This window comes from Colletotrichum costaricense, assembly GCF_030867565.1.
Source record: "Colletotrichum costaricense strain IMI 309622 chromosome Unknown Scaffold_10.1, whole genome shotgun sequence".
In the NCBI taxonomy this organism is placed as follows: domain Eukaryota; kingdom Fungi; phylum Ascomycota; class Sordariomycetes; order Glomerellales; family Glomerellaceae; genus Colletotrichum; species Colletotrichum costaricense.
This window is the reverse complement of record NW_026848239.1, coordinates 1696648-1717314: the sequence shown is the minus strand read 5'-3', so window position 1 is coordinate 1717314 and position 20667 is coordinate 1696648. Positions and strand designations below refer to the sequence as shown.

Genomic DNA, 20667 nt, shown 5'->3' with positions numbered 1-20667 from the left:
TGCGTCTGATGTTGTGCCACGACAACTTGGTCATTGGGGACATGGAAGAAAAGGACCCATCTTGGGCTCCGGTGCTTTGGTCGTCGAGAGAAATCGACGTGGTGTGCGTTGGCGACGGAGTCGGTTTTGGTGGACAGGCGTTCCCTGTTAGAAACGAGCATCATTCATGCGCCCGGCAGCGAAGGGGTATTGAGAGTTCTGAGCGTCGCTCCATCACTACCACTGGCGTGGAGCCCGGCGTCTAGCAAACCGCTTGGCCGCATGAATACGCTGGAAATGGCCGGTATTGTGATGCATTTGGGCAGTTTCAGGACTCGCACCGGATTCGGAACGGGAGGACAAGTTGCCAAATTGAAGGATGATGTCGGATACTGCCGGCCACAAGAGTCCATTTGAGTAGTATTGGCCTCCGTGGTTGAAGCATGGTTGAAGCGTGGAATTCAACGAGGGATACGAGGACTCAAGCCACATTGTGGCTTCAACAGCCAAGCATCGAAATAGACACAAAAGCACGAAATAGCATGACGTCATGTCTTGATGACCAGGATGGGTCAAACATGTGAGTGAGTCTGCGTATGTTTTTCTCCGTGTTGTTTTTGTTTTCCTTAATTTGATATATCGCAAACCTTCTCTGCCCAACCTGCCCCCATCAACCCAGACCGCGAGGCTAGCTAGCACGTAACTGAGCTCCATTTCTGCGTTGTCCTCAACGTGATTCAGCAATCGAGATCAGAGCTGGCGTGGCATCCCACTGGCCCTCCTGTGTCTTGAGCCGAACTGGGAGCCGACGCTTCACGACCAAATGTATATCTCAACTAAATAGAAAGGGACGCAACATCATTTGACTTCAGCTCTCATCAAATTGTGACGATATTGAGGCCTCCTGGGTATATAAGAGCTACACTTATGGCCACAATCCCATTGCATGCGAAAGCCAATTCATCAATAAAATGACTTTTCATGGTCCATCACCTGCACACCACCACACACATTGACCAATTACAGGTGCAGTAGGTCTCTCTTATGTGTTATGGTATGATGCGCCTCCAAAGTCCTGCAGGGTAGCTGCTGGCAGACATAGAGTGGGTGATATGGGGATCAATTGGGCCTATCGCATTCCAGTGTCTTTGTCCTGGAGTCTGAAGAGGGGGCAGATATCCTCACTGGTCAAGTCACATGTCTGTTGATCACTGGGTCGGGAATTTCGAAGGCGGTTGATTGAATGTGCTCAGTCATATATCCCCAAAGATGGTCGTCGTCTGCTCTCAGAACCAACCGAGTATTACTACTTCAATCTCACTTGTGACTGTAAGGAAAGGCAAAGAATCTAGATCGGGAAGGGTTTCAGTGGAACTTCGTCCTTGTCAAAGTGTACTTGTATATCCCATGTCTATAAACATCAAAGTGGATATCATATTGATGCTTGAATTGTGAATGTCAAGTCTTAATAATCTTCAATGAATGGTATGGGATCAACTCCATTGAACATGGAATTCTCTCTTTTTGAAAATCCTTATTGCTCTTTCAGAAAGTGCATCGTACCTACGTCCGATAATCGGCGTCTTTCTGCATCCAAGGCATTGACTTCTGTGCATGATGGCTCTGATTGACCGAGCCCTCACACTGCCAGAGACGTTGTGAGACTAGACGAGGAATCAGGGGGACATCAAATTATTAAACTGGATTTGCATGTAAACCAACAAATGCCAGCTAAGCCAAACAATGATGAAAAGTAGATGCCTTGGAAGGCCCAAAGTGCAGCTCATGCAAAGACAATTGCTACATAGAGATGGTCATTGGCCGTGAGATCTCACATAATGACGAGAGACTGGACCGTCTATGCTGGGTAGCTAATTCGAGCTGGCTCAGCAAGTACTAAGTCGCTCGTGAAATGTGAGCTCGGTTAGATTTGATTAAGTTCTACCTCAGAAGATGTTTACACCTAGAAACATACCTTCGGTTTCCTTCAGGGACATGGGTCTGGCTGACCACGGACTACATAACGTAGCTTTCCCAGTGAAGCTCGATGACCTCAAATCCAATCTTATTCATACTTGTAGACGTGATGTGCACCCTGACGTATGAAGGGAGTGATGATGCAGAAGAACACTCTACAGACTTGGAACTTTCCGCTCAGTTGACTTCAACTACCATACGTGGGAGAGATGAAGAATTGGGTGAACAATAGGCAACTAGACTTACCCTAACTCAGATACATGGGTTGATACTAAACGGCCGTTAGGTATCACGAGGTAGTCGATGCTCCAAATAACCGTACACGTAAGTACTACGTATGAAACGGGCAACGTTGATACGCCGCAGAATTGGAACTTAGAACCTCGCAAGTGGAATGAGGATGCATTCAAGTACGCAGTTAGGGCACTTGACTATCAGAAGAATGATGCAGCTCCTTCTCCGGCTCGAGTTCCCATCTTTCAAGGTCTAGATCTGTCGTCATGGGTATTCCCACATTTGAGGCCATCTAAGCTAGACCGATGGCCATGGCAGTGGACCTTCTGGGCTACGAGAGTTGAGGGAAACATTGATTATATTTAATCTGAATCTTCACATCTCCCCGTGTAGAAAGACAGATACATAAACGCCTAAGAACAATGCCTGAATGCTCACAAGATATGCGTCCGAGAACGCAAAAGTTTCAATGGTCAGTGACTATTTCTACAACTCTCAACGTTGAGTTTTCAGTAAAGAGACAACTTTACACGAGGTGATCACGGAAGCATTCGAACTCTAGGTTGAGCATTTTAGACGCATGCATTAGATCATACCAGCAAGATTCAATTCTCTATGGAGAGAATCAGTAGTTCAAGGTAACTAATGCTGGCAATTGCCCTGAAGGGGTGAAGGTAGTGTTAGCCACGACAACAATGGTATAATGGAAGTATGGGTAAGCACAACCTCTATGAGGTTGATACATGGAAGGTGGTTGAACGGAAGTAAGTGTAAAAGTTCGTAAATAAAGCCCTCTCTGCGAATGAGTGTCTTGCTCTGGACACCCAAATGCCAATTCACGTAGAAGGTTTGGGGCCGGAGCAACTAGAGGAATCCCACAGAGTTCAACTGTGTCCAACACTGTTAGTAAATGGACATAATGGGCTGTGAATAAAGCCTTGAATAAAGCCTTAAACACAGTCCAGAAGAAGAAGACACTAGAGCTAGCAATAAGAGCTATACAGTGAGATCGAGGAAGCTGCCAGGTACTCAATTGCCCTAAGCCCTTCAATGGCTTAAAGGTTGGAGCTGTAGACAAACACAGCTCTTCACGACTATGCTCGGCTTCTTCATCAACAGATCTCTCTACAAAGACTCATTGTTGACGTTGGGCCAATGTCACATGACCCTCCAAGTGACCCTCACCATGCAGTCCCGCAAGGCTGTCACCCAGTCGTCCACAGCCCACCGCGAGGCCCCAGAAGAACAACCGGAATTGTCCCGTGATTTCTCCGACAGGAACTCCCTAATGATCTTTGACTTTCTCAAGAGGCAACATGTCTCTTTGTTCACACGAGGATTGGAAAGATGGGAGACTCAACGGGTCACGTCTTCGGGTGTTTAGGTTAGTACATGACTGATATAAACATCCCCCGTAAATCACGAAGGCAACTGTCTGCTTACATCAGCTTATATAGCCCCGCCGACGGTCAACGGCATCATACATGTGTCTCAGTTGTATGAAGGAGCGGCTTTGGCACGTAGGCGCAATCTCGGGAAGTTCTAGTGGAAAAGAATGGCAATATACCATCTCCTACTTCTCCTAGCAGCTATCTTTTATGGATGCATATCACATCAACTAGAACACCCCAAAGCTTCTATCACAGAAGCGCGACTAAAAGACATAGAAGTTGAGGATCCCAACGTACCTTGTTGCAAAGCGAACAAGACCATGTGTATAAAAATCAAAAAAGTCCAAATCGGCAGATTTCCGTCGGACAGGATAACCCTCATAAACACCCCGACAGCAAACCTTCTCCCCACTTGACTATTGGAGTACTCCAGAAACCTTGAAAGCTTACCTTCACATCGAATTAGCAAAAGGAGCCAACCTTGATGCAGGTGGGAAGTCTATTATCCCATCTGAGGTGGGTAAGTGCATCTTAAGCTTCAACACCTATCAAGCAGTAGTTCAGGTAGCTCTAGCAGCACGCCCGCTTGCTGATGATTGTTTCGCCACAGTCATGAGCTTTTCGATAAACTAATCGATCAAGTCTATTCCACACGTTGGACGAAGAGAGGAGTCAGCATGGAGATGCAACCAGACTTCGTACCTGATGTGTACCCTGTACCTAGCGCAAATTCAAAGGCCGAGTATCCCAAATGGCACCAGATACAACGCTTGTACTAGGACTTTGCAACGTGCAGCCAACCTAGTTCCTCCGTCGAAGCCGAATACTTCAACCGCCTCGACCTCAAAATGGACTTTCTCCGTCTCCGAATCTCCCATGTCTCCCGCCAGCCTTGGCGCACCGCTGCATCGAGCTTACTGCCGTCTACTTTTCTCATCTGCGCCGTCAGGTACCTTATCGCAGGCGACTCGAGGAGTGAATGAAAACTAACCCGACGGCTCCTAATGGCATTTCACCATTTTTGATCTCCGATCTACTGTCTTTGACGGCATGCAGGTTGCAGCATCATCATACCAAGCATAACAGGCAGATCACTAAGTGCCCCTTATCAGCCACGTGTGGCTGAAATCATCCCAAGAAACCCCCTCGCATCCACCCACACCGTCGGATCGCCGTGACGTCGCATTCCCTCGACACATCCAAGCTGAAACGGACCCCAAACTGTGACATGTCGCACAACAGCCGCAGGTTCGAACAACACCCCTCCAGCAAAAAGTATCAGTGTTCCTTTCTCGAACTAACAGCGGTCCAATACCGAGTTATCGCGAAATTGAAGGCCGGAGAAAGGACTGGGCTGGGAACAGGCGAAATCAGCCTTCACTATTGTGTTGTGGATATTCTTTTCTATGGAAGAGAGAGCAAAACTGACATCCAACTATTTACGACAGATAGGGGACTCCTCAGAGGCGTGGAGGATGAAGAGAAGTGGGCCAAAATAAAAAAAAAGATGTAGATGTCACGCTGCTGCTTGATGCTGATGATTCCGCCACCACGGGCAGAATAAGTAGTCCACTCCTAGAACCTTCTCGGCTCGTGAGGGAGCCCCTCATTCTTCAAAAAAAAAAAAAGATTGCCCCCGAACAAATTGTCTCGTATCCGGTCGCGTGATGTCATTGATTTATATACGCTTGGCTGTGTCGCCAGCGATAGCCCGTCTTCTCCTGTAGCTCTCCGCGTAGCCGATGCGCTCATAGGTGCCGAATCCGTAGAAAGCCAGTCCGATGAGGAGCCAAGTGCTGGTGACAACCAGACCGACGGGGAAGATCATCAGCTGAACACCGGGGAGAACGAAAGCGACAGTGCCGTTCTTCAGTTGAGCCACTACTTCGTCGACGGCAGCTTGGGCAACGGCGAGGTCGGATTTGATGATTTCTTTGGAGAAGACACCAGTGAGGAAAGCAGCCTCGTTCGAGGAGACGTTCGTGCTGACGGTCTGGCCGGCGGCGTTGACGCCGGTAAGCGTGAGGGTCGGCATGACGAGTGCTTCAAATTGTGACCTTGGAAAACATTAGCTTCTATACTCCAATTACGCAAGTAAAAATGGGGTTCGTACATGGACATTGGTGCCACCATTCTGCTCTGGTCAATCTGTCCGACGAACAGGTATGTTTGCAGGGCCTGTGGCGTGACGACTCGTTTTTGCAGGCCGGTCCACGGAACCTCAAAGCTGAGATCCCGTTTAGTAGTGGAGCTGCCGATTTTGCTGGCGCTGACTGGCGAGACGGAAGCTCCGTTGAATGAAAGCCCGACCTGGATGTTCTGTGGCGGGATACCAGCAAAGGCATTGTTTGGCTCAGAGACCTTGAACAACCGCAGGTCGGCTTCAAAGACACCGGTTTGGGCGTTCAGACTCGGCAAGTTGTAGCAGATGCAGGTTCCGGACGGGTTCGAGGCCTGGTCGAGGTGTGAAAGGGCGTCGGTGCACTTTGCCGACGTCTCTTGCTCCCAAGCTGTCATGTTGATGGTGCCGTCATTGTTCAGCGTAACTTCAGTCGCCCTCGAAACCCACTCTGCGTCCACCATGGAGCTTTGTCGCTTCTCGATGTATCGGTTTGCGACATCCTCGTAGCTTCGTTCCAACACGTCGACCGCGCGAACCTCGATTGCGGTATCCATCGATAGCGGGCGAATCTCGGCGCAAGCGCGCGAGGCCAGCGCCGCCGTGGTGACAACCACCTTCCAATACATTGTCGTCGATAAAGTTGAGAGAAAGCGGAGAGTAGCGTTGTAGCCGGGAAGATCGGGCGGCTATCGTATTAATGGGCTCGGGGCCGAGAGAAAAGGTGGAGCGAATTGCTGATGATGGTTTGGCGTCGCCAAGGTCTAATTACAAAAGTCGGGTCCCGGCCGGCGGCGAAGCGAAGCGAATTGAAATAAGACGAAGCCAAAGAAAGAGCCTTAGTCGTGTCCACCTCGTCGAGTGCCCGGGATGGCTTGGTGATTGCTTGACGTGTCGTCCAAGATTCGTTAACGACGGGATCGAAGAGAGAAAAATCGATTCGAGCCGCTATTCAGAGGCGGAGAAAGAGAGTAGCGTCGATGTTAGGAGAGAAAGGATGAGGTAAAAAAAAGGGACCTGCCCGTCAGAGGGAAGGATATTGGTTAGTGCTGGCTTGACTGTACTCGGGTCGAGTTGGTCGCGAGATGTCTTGTCGACTCGACTCGGAATGGCGCAGAACGAACGAGAGAAGGCCAGGAAGGAAGAGTGCGAGAGTTGGATGGGGTGGCGAGGAATCAATAAGGACGGAGATTAAACGTCGACAAACGGGCAGGGCACAGCAGGGCTAGGCCTTTGACAACAGGAGACGGGTGGGAGGAATTGTGTCATGCAGCGACCATCGTGGTGCCTGGCAAGACGAGCAATGGCCTGACACGTTGCGATCCACAGCAGGGCTGAGGGGTGGTTTGAGCCGTTCTTGGGTGCGGTCCGTACGGAGTGGTGTATGGTAAGGTAGGATGGAGATGGGATTGATGGTCTGGCGGGCGCGAAGACGAGGGTTGGCTCAGTGATTCTGGGGTGTGGAAACGGCAAGTTTGATGGTGCTGATGGGAAGCAGTAAGGAGCCACACAATGTGAATGTGGTTGTCGGGTGTGAGTGTCAAGGTATGCTCTGGCGTATCGAGGAAGAGACGGAGACGAGTATCGGGAGGGGTGGTGGCCAGACAGGGATGATGATAGACCTAGGAGGATCTGAGGCCAGAGGCGTGCTTCAGCCGAAGAATACGTTGGTACAACTAGATTGTAGAGTCGACAAGCACTCTGTATACTGCGCAGGTATGGACTGGAAAGGGCGAGTTGTGGTTGCGAATGTGGACGATGGATAAGACTATGTGTGGTCTGTGACTTTGCGAGACGATAAATGCAACGAGAGGCGCGCAGGGACCTGGGTTGTTGTATGGTAACAGGCCTGGAAACGTGGAAACGGGACACACTCAAAGAGAGGAGTGGAAAGGGGAGGTTGAAGTGAATAACGGAGGCGGGCTGGGGGGGAATGGAGGGATGTAGAGAGAAGATGCAGAGAGGATGGGAATGTGGGCGAACTGTGCAGCACTGCAGAGGCTGAGAGGGTCCGAGGCTGTAGCGCGATGGTGCCAATTTTGGATTTGGGGCCTGTGATTGGCTGCTGGGGTGGTGGAGGGACGGGAAGACTGGAGGCGGCTGCGAGGTAAGTTGAGGTAAGGTTAGCCGGGGGACCTTCCTTTAGTCCTCTTTGGGCGTAGCGTACCGGTTTGTAGGGAAAGATTAAGCAAGATTGGTGCACGTGATGCACGTGATGGGGCCCTCTGAGGATACGTACCTGAGAGCCTAAGGAGTATCCATTTAGATACGTATCCCTCGGTCGCATTCCATTGGCAGCCGCCGTTTCTCTCCCTTTTCGCCACTCCCCGCCAGCCTGACGAACTTACGGAGTACATACCTACACCATTTCCACTACACATTTCTTTCGCTTTACCGCCTCGGCTTTTTTTTTCTTCTTCTTCTTCTTCTACCCCTTGCCAGTCACCCGGTCTGCACTTCGCTCAGCCCGAGAAATACGGGACTCGGCAAGATCAGCTGTGGACCAGCCAGTTGTCACACTGACGGAGTGTGTGGCCCTGGCTCAAACCGCAAACGCCGTCGCTAAAACGGTGCTCCGTACTCCGTACACTACGGATAACACGAAAACATATCCCAGACCGTCTTATTCTTCCAACTTTTTGTCTGCAAGGTTTGACCATCCCCTCGAAGGGGAAGCTCAGATGTGCCACTCGTGCCTGAATCTGCTGAGCATATCCCTACCTCGCACCAGCACCCAGCCCATGGCATTGTCGGATCGACTGGAGATGGAACAAGCGTCGTTCGAGGACTGGTCGGGGGCTGAAGCAGTTTTGGGCCACAACCCGGCTTTGATTGGTGCAACTTAGCCCAGGGCGGGAGGTGCCAGGGGTCTTACGTGAAGATTGTTTGGTCAGGGGCACACAGTACGATGCTCCATCATCCATCAGCCACTGGACCAATCCACCACCCGAATTGCTAGTGAAGATTCGAGAGGCACAGTCAGCAGACAAAGTCCACTCATTAGGGGCTTGGATCCCACCGGCGACAGCAACCACCTGTTTTAGACTTCGAAGCCGCACGATGCACAATCCGATGTAGGAATATACCACTGGAGACGGGTACCACAGCACGTATCCGTCTATTCCAACGCCAACAATAAGGTGCTAGAGTCTAGAGAAGCAAGGGATGGGACGTGTCGTGATCGAATGGTCTTTGCGCCTTTTCCCTCGGATGCGATGACCGTGGTACGCATCGCAAGGATGAGCCGCGACAATTAGCAAAAGACGGGCGGACATTGATACCATCAAGAGACTCGAAATTGCGGATATCAAGCCATTCATTCCAGGAATGGCCGCATCACCACGCTGTCATCGGACACCAAGAGCCTAAGAAGGCCAAGCCTGGCTCTGACATTAGAGAATCACCACAGAGTTCAACTCTCTCAGCACCCATCAACAGTCAAAATTCGCCCTCACACCGAGCGAGCAGGCCTGCATTACCGCGCGCGGCGTCTGCAGAGTGCAGACTGCAGGCAACGGCCCTTGTCTCAGGTGAAACGCGTGGGGCCCAGCACGACCAGGTCGAGCGCTGAGCATTTCCATGGCATCCATGCCGACACCGCTGCGCACCTTGCCCAGTCCGGTGGACACCGCCCTGAAAGGGAATGGAGAATGGGCAGGACGGCTAAGCGGCATGCGCTGGGAGCCCATGTTGCAGCTTGTTCTCAGCACCAGTTCATTGAATTGAATTGAATTGAATAGAATTGAAATGAATTGGGGAAGATATCTGGCATTCTCGAATTGGGCTGCTCAGAAGGTCTTTTGGGCTCGAGGTACCTACTGCGCCACAGCCGGAAACAATACACAAGCCACATTACTCCTTAGCCGTAAGCCACGATAGGAGAAGTGGGTGTCACCAGCCACACCTCGCAAGTTTGGTCTTCCGACGGAGTATTACATCGACCCTCATCCTCTCAAGTCTCCTCACATCGACGTTTCATCCTTTTGTGGCTGGCCCCCTGCGATTTTTAACCTCCTGTCACCAAAAAGCTTGGCTTTGTGCTCGTCTGAACCCTGGCCTACCATTGCTCATCAAATTGATCGCCCCTGAGGCGTATCCTATTCGCTCGATGCCCTGCCCAATGGCCCATCTACCGGGAGAAGCTGGCTCGCCCTCAATCTTAGGATACGGAGATCTGGTGCGGTGAGCTTGTGGGAGAGCAATGAATGTCAACCATTGAATAAGATTGATCGCCGCCTCTATTAGAAACATCCCCGCGATCTGTCAACATCTCTATCCGTACAATACGCCCAGACCACACACTACGCAAACCCGCATCATTACCTACGAATACCTACCGGCTACCACAGCACGGAGTAGAGGCTTGGTCACTTCAAGATTCGGCTCCTGGCCGCCGATGAAAAGCAACGACGTTCCATCGCGACCGCGAGAACCACACCGTGGCCGAAGCCCGAAACGCCTCCTCCATCTCCTGGTCGCTCCTGGTGCGACCGGTTTCGGGACCCAGCTGGCCCAGGCACGGTTTATCGCGCCCGCCCACCTTCCGGCCCCCTTCATGATAACTCACAGTCGTTGTAATAAGGTGAGAGCGGCAGTGGGAACAGGGGCCATCTCTTCGATATCGGTAGGAGTATTCTACGGACCACCGGCGATAGACTCGTCAACCCGGTGCCTCACGGGCCTTCAATGACGCGGCCACGGTGGAATACTCGGCTACCGCGGCAAGCATTAACGGTTCATCTCAAAATCGACGGTCCATTATTGGATTGTCACGATAACGCTTACAGTTCAAAGATCGCCATTGACGACGAAGGAGGTATTTGCTACTAGTGCCCCCCGTCGCAAATACTACTAAATTACTAAGACATCGCTAAACGCTAATACTAAGCCACAAAACACTAATGAACCTGTCTCGCTCCTGGGAGTATCGCATCGGCGCCCTTGAATGAAAATCAAACCAACCATTCCGTGCCATTACTCCGTCACTCGCTGGCCGCAGTATCGTGGCAACTTGCCCTTGGTCCAAAGAGCCGCCTCAGTAAACGCCAGATACATGCCCGTAAAGAACCAGAAAGCCATGACGACGCCGAACCCGCCCACAAGCTTGGCATCTACTATTCTGCCCACCACAACGTCACGCGTAGCGTTGTTTATGAGCAGCCAGCTGTATACTGGTACAAGCTGGCTGGCTTGCATGGCGATGGACGAACGCTGATGGGTGATCTGGGCCTTTTCTCGCTCTCGCTCTTCAATGGTGTCAACCATCCTCCAGGCGACTTGATTGTTGATCTTCTCCCAAGTAGCCTCACACGCCATCGCTCGAGCCTGCGCGGCCATAGCCTCCCGACAGTCTCTGTCTTTGGAGAGGTACATGACCTTGTCGACAAATGTGTCCAGGTCGTTGGGTGATACAAGGTATCCCGAGCGGCCATTGTCGATGATATCGCTTGGCCCGCCCTCATCGCGAGCGACCACCGGAACGCCGCTTGCCATGGACTCCAGGACGACCAAGCCAAAGGTTTCGGTGACGGAGCAGTGGAGGAAAATGTCGCCCGATGCGTACGCCGTCGCCAGGTCGTCTCCGGTCTTGAACCCGGCGAATATGACTTTGCCTTGGTCCCTCAGAGGGTCAAACATCTCGTGAACCTCTCTTTCAACTGCTGCATTACGGTTCCCGCCCACGACATAGAGCTTGAAACGGAGGCCTCTTGCATCGAGTTCCTTTACTGCCTTGGCGAGAAAGTCGAACCCCTTCTCACCCGCCACCCTGGATACACATATCAAAATGATCTCTCCATTCGGTGCGATCTGCTTCCTCAACGCCTCGTTTCGCATTTCTGGTCGGAACACCTCTGTTTTGACGCCTCGTCGTAGCACCTCAAGCTTGGAGCTCTGGACCCCCTGGGCCTCGAGATACTTACGCACGAAGCGTGAGGGGTAGAAAATGGTCTTGATTGATTCGTGCTGGAACAGAAAGCTCTGGACCATGGCGAAAGCAAAGACAGCCATGGTGCTGAAGGGGTGAGGGAAGAGGATGGCGCAGTATCCGGCCAGGTCGGTCTGAAAGTTGCAGATCACCGGCACCCGTCTCTCTTTTGGCTGTTGTTGGAGCTGCAGCATCACTTGGAAGCCCAGTGATGCCGGCGAGGCGAGGTAGATGAGGTCGGGCGGGCTGTCCGACCCAAAGGTCCTCGCGAAGAGGGCAGATACTCGTACTGGATAAACGACAGAGAGCTCAGGGTTGAAGGGCAGCGGGTATCCCTGAAGGCGCACTTCGACCTGACCGTCATCTTCTGTTGCCGGAGAGAAGGTGTTGTGTAGGGTATGGTTGTGTGGCGCCACCACGGCGACGAGTGCGCCGTGGGATCGCAGGTGTTCGACGAGCATCAATGTCGTCCGGCTGACGCCGTTGACGGGGCCAAAGGATTCTGTGCAAAGCAGAATGCGCTTCCCTCGTAATGATGACGGGAATACGGAGTTGTTGTGAGCTGGGTACCGCGGCATGGTGCCGTAGCTCTTGGGTAGAAGAGGTTCTGCCATTGCCGGTGGCTACAATGCCTAGGCCAGTTACTATGTTAGCTGGATTTACACTTCCATCACAGGCCTGCATCTTACCGAAGAATCACTCGAAAGTCTCGCAGCGACGGTCAGTATGGCCTGCTAGCGATTATTGCGGAGCTGAAAAACCGCAGGTCTTGCGTGCAGTGTAAGGAAAATGATGGCGTTCGCCGAGTATGAGGGGAATGCGCCGTAGGCGGCGCTTGGCCTTCTGATATCTTCGCCCATGGCTGCGATGTTCGGACTGCAGAAGATGCGTACAGGTCAAGCGACCTAGATGTCTCACCGTGCTAGGTGTACTATCACGCAGGTACCTGTGACGATGTGCGGCGGGGGAGGGGCAGACGAGACTCGAATGAAAGAGCCTGTCGATGTGTCGCGCTGGACCACATGGCAAGCTTCTCTGGCCGACCGCAAACGTAGTGGGGGCGGGGCAACTCATTAAAGATTGTCGGGTGCATCGCTGCAGGGTCCAGAAGCCGATTCCAGTTGTGTGTGGAATTGTTCCCGAATCATTCTTTTTCGATGGTTGGCGCCTGTGGAGGAGACTGGTGAGACCATATCACGGGAACTATGAAGTGACCATCCTTTCCTTGACCCCGCCAGATATTTGGAGATTGTGTACCTATATGATCTCTTCATGTCTATGAATATCTGGTCGATATCCCAAGTCTGATATGCACATCTGAAGCCGCATAGCTGAGGGGTAAGGATTGATACCGAGTCCTTGATGACGATCAACGATGGGATCAAGCAAAACTACATATGCATACATGCTTAATTGGGCCAGAGAACCCACGCGCCAAGCCTTCGACCTTCTCGTTCTTATCTTGGAGGGGAGACCTGTTTTCGTACAGAGCTGAGGCGATGCAAAATTCACAAATCGCGAGACATTAGGTCAACAGCCAATCAGAAGCCCGGAACGCGGCACATTTCCGCTTCGGTGGATGAGAACCAATCAGCGAAACGGCGACATCTTTCTTGAGTTACAAACACGATCGAAAGGTCACATTTTCAGTTGCCTGTGAAAGATTGCCCACATGACAAGTTCCTGATTCATACACATGGGAAAAAGTCGTCGAGAAGGCGAATCGCGGGCTGTATCCAGATGCCCGTGGCCCCTCCGGTTGGGTGAGGTTTATCGGCAACCTCTTTTCCGCGATTTACACATTCTGGTGTAGATTCCACGGCTATCTCGCCCAAGCCTGACGAATCGTGGTCTGTCGCCCGCACGATTGGATCTTTGCGAGGATGCAATTCGCTGAATTCCCATCACCCATGCCGGCTCGAAGTATTATCAGTTGGAGGGGTCATCGTAGCGGGGTAGGGGCCATTGTGATGTTCTCGACGGAGATCTCGTGGCCAACTGCCTTGATACTCGACGATAAGCCGTGCTGTTGTCAACTCGTAGCTATGCATTCATCGGTAACTCGCGATACGCTCGGCCGTTATCGGGATCAAAGTACAAACTAGCATTTTCGTCGACCCGACCCTACAAAGGTCATGTCGACGCTGCCATTTCTTATGTTCAGACGTCGCATGAACTCTTTGCCTGAAGCTCTTTATGCCCTATTACACCTCCAATCCACATAGGATCCATCCCACATCTAGCTATAACCTCCATCTCCCCCCCCCCCCCCCCCCCCCCCCCCCCCCCCCCCCAACACACCCACCCCACCACCCCCACCCCCCTTTCTCTCCCCCCCCCCCACCCCCCCCCCCCCCCCACCCCCCACACCCCCCCCCCCCCCCCCCCCCCCCCAACTTACATCACATTCTGGGAAACCGGCAACTTTGACCGCCGCGCCGCGTCTCCTCAATCACCATCACCCTACATTGACGCGCGTCAAGCTCTTGAAGCTGATAAAGGGCTCGTTGTTCATCGTTCATCACTGGCTTTTAGGTCAGTAATAAGCTCGATCATCAGACGGACGGTTGCTAAATCGAGCACCAGCGCGCCTTGAAAAGCCACGTCAGATCTACAGCCAGACCGGTTCGTTCCCGCACGGCCGCCACCGTTTGGGGGACCTTTCCTAGTTGATGATAGTGAAACGAACGCCCTTTTTTACCATCGGACGAAATCACCAGCCAGCTAGCCGGGCGAGTTTGGCTATCGTGCTTTTCGGATTGAAGCGATTTGGGGGTATATACAGATCGGGTTCTAGAGACCAGAGAGAGCGATAGCTGGGACAAGGTCTGCTCAAATTGCTTGATTACGGCTGTGACAATGGCGGGTCTTTGCGATATCAACGTTGGCCTTGGGAATGAAGATGTGTATGAGCGAGCGGCGTCTACGGTTCCAACGACACCTGAGGGAAGTTGCACTTCCAGTCCTGTCGTCAGAGCGGCGAGCCAGCTGGTCATTGAAGGCGAGGAAGCTGGCGAGGATGTATTTCCTCAGCTCGATACGAAGGCCGAGGAGGTGAGCTCCGCTGAAAACAGTGGCAACGGTCCGGTTCGCAACATCTGTTGTGTAGGCGCTGGCTACGTGGGTAAGTCGCAATTATAAGATGCGTAGTCCCATGAACTCAGGAAATTGACCTTTAGTGCAGGGGGACCTACGGCGGCGGTTATCGCGTTCAAGAATCCTAACATCCGCGTCACGATCGTGGATAGAGATGAGCGCCGGATCAGGAGGTGGAACTCGAAGCATCCTCCCATCTACGAGCCTGGGCTACGAGATATTGTCCGAGTCGCCAGGGACGGTACCAAGGAAGACTCAGCATCTGTCTCCAGCCATCGCGCCAGGCCGGGACACTGTGAGACTTTTTCGCCATCGTCATCAGTCACATCTGAGTGCGGAAGTCAATGTGGTGAAAATATCATCAGCAGAATCTCGGTCCCTCCTAGGCAGCCGAATCTCTTCTTTTCGACAGACGTCTCGAAATGCATCTCAGAAGCGGACGTGGTCCTCATCGCGGTCAACACCCCGACAAAAACGAGGGGTCACGGCGCCGGCAGCGCAACGGACATGGCGGCCTTTGAAGCCGTCACCGCCGAAGTGGCCAGACATGCACAACCGGGCGCCATTATCGTAGAAAAGTCTACCGTGCCATGCCGGACCGCGGAGCTTGTACGAGAGACAGTGAGTCCACATCATCGACGAGTGAGCTCACAAAATACGTCAACAGGGTAGCTAACGCAGCACCTCCCACAGCTCGCCGCCCATCGACCTGGCGTACACTTTGAAATCCTCTCCAACCCGGAGTTCCTCGCCGCAGGCACAGCCATAAATGACCTCCTGCACCCAGACCGCGTCCTCATCGGCGCAGACACGACGCCCTCGGGCCATCGCGCAGCCGAGGCGCTGGCGAGTGTATACGCTGCCTGGGTCCCCCGCGCACGCATCCTCACGACAAACGTCTGGTCATCTGAGCTCGCGAAGCTAGTCGCCAACGCGATGCTCGCGCAGCGGATAAGCAGTATCAACTCCATCAGCGCAATCTGCGAGCGGACGGGCGCGGATGTAGATGAAGTTGCTGCTTCCGTGGGCCGGGACCCGCGTATCGGGGACAGGTTCCTCAAAGCGGGCATCGGTTTCGGGGGCAGCTGTTTCAAGAAAGATATTTTGAGCCTGGTGTACCTTGCCGAGTCGCTTGATCTCGACGAGGTGGGGGAGTATTGGCGGCAGGTGGTCAAGATGAACGAGTACGCCCGCGAGAGGTTCACGAGGCGCGTGGTCAAGTGTCTGAATAATACCCTGGCTGGGAAGAAGATTACTATCCTCGGGTATGCTTTCAAGAAAAATACGTCGGATACGAGGGAGTCACCTGCGCTGGAGATTATTCGGGCGCTGTCGGAGGAGGGACCACGGGAGATTGCGGTGTTTGATCCGTGCTGTAATCCTCTCGTGATTCAAGCGGAGATCCAGCAGTTCTGTGGCCCACAGACGACAACGTCAAAGGACGACGGCGGTGGCCCTGGACCCTTGGTTGTGTACGGGAACGCGTACGACGCTTGTCGTGGTAGTAACGCGGTTCTCATCACCACCGAGTTTGACGAGTTTCGGAACACGGGTGAGCTCGGCGTCAGGGATACGCCGGGTTCTGCACCTTCTGATCCTTCTTCTCCCCGCGGAAGCACGACATCGCGGGCGGCGGAGGGGGCGGGCCAAGAGCTTCGGCAGTCGGGTGTGAGACCAGCGCTGGGCAAGGGGGAGATGGGCGCGGCGACTTTGGATGATCCACTCGGGCGATACGTTGCTGAGCCTGCTTGTTCGGGAGATTGCCCGGATTGTCGGGCGGAGGAGGAGGACTGCAAGGTCTCGGGACTTACCAGTCATGGACCGGGGGCGGAAGAGGGGCAGACGGCCAAGGAGAGGGTTGACTGGGAGAGGGTGGCGGGCGATATGCAGGTTCCGAGGTGGGTGTTTGATGGGAGAGGGGTGATTGATGCTGATGAGATGGCCAAGCTGGGGGTTCGAGTTGAGAGTGTTGGGAGACGGGGGAGGAGTTGAGCTTTGCTCTTCTTATGGGGACTTGTGGAAGAAGTATAGACTATATCTTACCTAATATTCTACGAGACAGTTGAGGGTTGTAAAGAAAGCCACCGTCAACAGAAGCTATCGTAATAGACCATGAGCCCAGTTCGCACGAGTATTAACAGCTCGATAATCACGATTTAGGAACCCATCCTCTAAGCTAGCGATAGCTATTTAGAGACTGACTCAAATGAAAAAGGCAGAACTAGTGCCGACATGAACGGAATAAAGTCCGCAAGCACCAGCAGCTGTGTCCTAGAAGCTTACTTCACTTACCTCAATGCGCATCCGATACGTGTGCTCTTCTTTTCGTCCCATCCTCAAGTTACCGTTTCGAGTTGAAAACAGGAGATATTTCTTTCTTAGCATCCAAAAGGAACTCCTCACATCCGGCTCGCGAGTTCGTCTGAGGAGCGTGCAGGAGGGAGATTGCGGGTTCTAGACTCGGAATGCTCACCATCAGCTGCGCTACATGCCAGATTCACTGCTTTCTCATCTTCCCACTGACTGATTTCTCTCACTGCTCATCATCTACTTTTACGATTATCGTCTACATCATTTTGACCACAAATTCAAGCAAGCGAGGAGTGTTTCAAAACCTTGCGGGGCACTAGTAAAATAAACATCAATAGGCTCGTCATCAACGCAGAGCCTCAGATACCAGCTGCTACGTGCATCAACCGACTTTCCTGATTCTACCATAGTGGACTGTTTCTGATCGCCAGCGTCCCCATTCCATGGGAAGCATTGAGAGGATGGACCATGTCCGCGGCCATCGTGATGCATTGCGATTGGCGAGTCGGCGCGGTCTGTTCGCGTTTCACGTTGCACTCTTCCCATCCAGCGCGCACGAGTCTCGAGTCTCAGTCAGGAGTCCAGGACTTGGGCACTGGGGTTAGTGAAGATCCGTGGATAGAGGAAGAGAGGATGTGGGTAGGGATTGTGCTTCCCCTTGTTCCCCTCTTCCTAGCCTCTCCCCATGCGATGGTTTTGTTTCCGAGACATGTAAGACGAGTCGTTCGAACCCAGATTTTGCCAGTTTGGGTATGAAGCCGTCTTGCGTTCCTCACCAGCTCACAATCTCCCACGCATACTACCCCTTGTGCCCCTTGTGCCTCATCTTGCCCCCCCTCCTGGTCCACAACTTTCTTTTAGAGTATTCTGCACCGTCTTGAAGCTTGATAGGCGCGCCGGGTGGCCAATTTCGTCAGGTCCGGGGTAGTAAGCACTGGGAGTGTTTAGTTTTCCTTCCGTCCAACCTTTTTTCCCTTTCCCTTCTGAAGCTTGAGCTGCCGTTTCAGCCATGTCTGCTGTGTGCGGGAAGCGGCTGCGTCCTGAGTCTGAGGATCTGGTGTGTGAGAGACGGTGTGTAGGGAGAGATGTGACTGTCTGATATAGGTGTTGGGGCTTGGAGTACCTATTTCTCCTTTGGATGATGTGCGGCTGATCTTCTTTCTATTGATTTGTGTGTGCTTGTATCGTGACTTTGCCATAATTTTGCGACCAGCGAGCGAAAGGAGTTGATTCTCCTATGCGTCCTTCGATACCTTTTCACCGACCTTGAGAGTTTTCAATTCGTGCTTTGCCGAGAATAGTTAGAACCGGACAGGATGAGAGGAAAAGAGGCATCAGTTCTGGTCTTCTCGGGCCTCGCGGTGCTAGCGGGCGCCAGAGAAGTCCAGGTCGACGACGTCCCCGTCGAATGCGCAACAATATGCGGGCCCATCGTCGAGCTTACTTTCAAATGCGACGTTGACAATACCTTCGACGAGCTCAAGAGACTGAAGAGGAGGAAAGTCGACGCACCGCAATACAAACCGCCGCCAGAAAGACGAAAGGCAAAGAGACCATCACCAGCAGGCGCACACGGAGTCGTTCGCCGCCACCACCACCGCAGACCAAACCAAAACGACGCGGTCGAGGCATCGACACCCGGCCTAGACGAGCCTCAAGCTACAAATGTTGCACAACAGCCTCCTCAAGATGCGCAACAACCTGCCCAAGACGCACAGCAGCCGGCCGTGGATGCCACACCCGGCTTCATTGCCACGCTGCCCTTTTCTGCCCCCGCACCGGAGATTCCGTTGAGCACGAGTACGCCGGATGCCCAGAACACACCTACACCCTCGGCACCGCCTCCTCCTCCACCACAGGCGACGCCATCAATAGATCCTCCGCCACAGGTACCGCCGCCTGTGCCTGTCTTGATCACATCGACTGTGTTCCTGACTGTGTCGGCGCCGACGATACCCACTCTGGCGCCGCCACCGCCGCCTCCACCGGTACAGGCTCCCCCGCCCGTCCAGGCCCCACCTCCGGTGCAAGCTCCGGCCCCGATCCAAGCACCGCCTCCGGTTCAGCCGCCTCCGGTGATCACAGCCCCGAGGCCTCAACAACCGCCACCACCTCCTCCACCATCATCGACGTCAAGGCTCGCGCCTCAGCAACCTCCAGCCCAACAACCGCCGCCACAGCAGCAGCCTCAGCGTCCGCCACCGCCACCGCAAGAGCAACCCGCTCCTTCATCATCTCAGCAAACCACACCCCTGATGCTCCAGCCGACACCACCACAGCAGCTTCAACCTCCTCAGGCGTCTATGAGCAACCCGGCTGCGATACCCATCATGGGACCGGGCTCGGAGAAGCAACCGGATAACAAGTCGCCTAACGACCGTGAAGAAGCCGAGAAGCAGTGTACTTGTTCGAATAAGAGCTTCGACGTGCAGTTGCTGGCTGGACTTTGTCAGAGTTGTATCCGGAAGACTGGAAACCGGGCAAACAGTGAGTGCAATATTCTTCTACTACTCCTTACCATTAAAAGAGGGGGCTTGGTTGGTTTCGAAACGCGGACTAACGGGAAATAGACCTGGACTTCATCATGAAGGAGTGCAACTTTGTGGAATCGACATACACGCCTGATAAAGATCGGCTCGTCGATAACATCCGCGTCGTCGCAGAGAAGCCGTTTTTGACGTCCAGCGGAAACGTCATGGCTGACGCTGGTAGAATAGGGGCTGGATGCGCTGCTGCTATGGCAGTGGCAGTTAGTCTTGTGGCTGGGATGGCAATGCTTCTCTAAAGCATCGTCGCGTAACTTCCCTGGAGTGGGAATGGAGTAAAAATCATGATATCCTGGGTGGATCTAGTTGATGGCCTGGAGTACGGTCTCGCTGATTGTGGTTTGTCCAGTTTGGAAAAGAAGAAGAGAAGACTTAGACGTATCTAGTCGTCACGACCGACTTCAGTAGGCTAATAATGAAAAAGAAACCTCGCGCTATGCCGCAGGCCTATGAATTGAGGTTAATGTTCGCGTAAGCTCGCACTGCTAAGTTGTCATTAAGACATGAAAGCAATGGTAGTGTCGCAGAGCAACAGCCGCGAACTCGCGTCAACCTGTGTGCTAATCTGTCCTTTGTCACCTTCATATCTGGATCGCAGTTGAGATAGTCAAACCGCTGGCATTTTGATGGATGATCCGTCTTGCCTACATGTTATTTTACTCAACGTGGACGGATTGCTAGAGACGAGCGACGAAGACTCGACGCTGGTCCGCAGAAGTAAAGGAAGAGGCTAATTGGCTGAGCTAAGTACTTGACCCAGAGATGCTACACCCGAAGCATGTGCCAAAAGACGCCGACCAACTGGGGTTTTTCATGAACGAGAAGGTCAAAAAGTTGTATCACTAGGGTAGACTGGTCAGTCACCATCCTAGTTTTAAATATGGCAGCCTATTTCTACCGCATTTGATGCACCTTCATCATGTGTAGCGACTCATTTTTTCCCTGGGGGCACTTCGTCAATCGGGAAACACATCCCTATCACAGGCATCAAAGTTCCTGAGTCTTTCAAACTTCAATCCAGATCGAAATGGTTATGTAGGCGTATTAAATCGATTTCTGGCACTTATTGGCTCCCTAGTTCTCGGATGA

General features: G+C 52.8%; 5 protein-coding genes across 5 annotated transcripts; 2 read left to right on the top strand and 3 right to left on the bottom strand.

The window, feature by feature from the left end:
• Positions 1-5259: 5259 nt before the first annotated feature.
• Positions 5260-6329, bottom strand: CCOS01_10199 (uncharacterized protein; the record flags this gene model as incomplete). The annotated part of the gene is made up of 2 exons (XM_060458355.1): positions 5260-5638; positions 5701-6329. The coding sequence occupies 2 exons, from the start codon at positions 6327-6329 to the stop codon at positions 5260-5262; spliced, it is 1008 nt and encodes a 335-aa protein (XP_060311520.1).
• Positions 6330-9131: 2802 nt separating this feature from the next.
• CCOS01_10198 (uncharacterized protein) lies at positions 9132-9389 on the bottom strand (the record flags this gene model as incomplete). The annotated part of the gene is made up of 1 exon (XM_060458354.1): positions 9132-9389. The coding sequence occupies one exon, from the start codon at positions 9387-9389 to the stop codon at positions 9132-9134; it is 258 nt and encodes an 85-aa protein (XP_060311519.1).
• Positions 9390-10674: 1285 nt separating this feature from the next.
• CCOS01_10197 (glycosyl transferase group 1) lies at positions 10675-12240 on the bottom strand (the record flags this gene model as incomplete). Its single annotated transcript, XM_060458353.1, has 1 exon — positions 10675-12240. One exon carries the CDS (start codon positions 12238-12240, stop codon positions 10675-10677), a length of 1566 nt encoding a protein of 521 aa, XP_060311518.1.
• A 2245-nt stretch (positions 12241-14485) lies between these two features.
• On the top strand, positions 14486-16714 carry CCOS01_10196 (nucleotide sugar dehydrogenase; the record flags this gene model as incomplete). Its single annotated transcript, XM_060458352.1, has 3 exons — positions 14486-14750; positions 14811-15343; positions 15416-16714. The coding sequence occupies 3 exons, from the start codon at positions 14486-14488 to the stop codon at positions 16712-16714; spliced, it is 2097 nt and encodes a 698-aa protein (XP_060311517.1).
• A 1634-nt stretch (positions 16715-18348) lies between these two features.
• On the top strand, positions 18349-19817 carry CCOS01_10195 (uncharacterized protein; the record flags this gene model as incomplete). Its single annotated transcript, XM_060458351.1, has 2 exons — positions 18349-19519; positions 19603-19817. The coding sequence occupies 2 exons, from the start codon at positions 18349-18351 to the stop codon at positions 19815-19817; spliced, it is 1386 nt and encodes a 461-aa protein (XP_060311516.1).
• Positions 19818-20667: the final 850 nt, after the last annotated feature.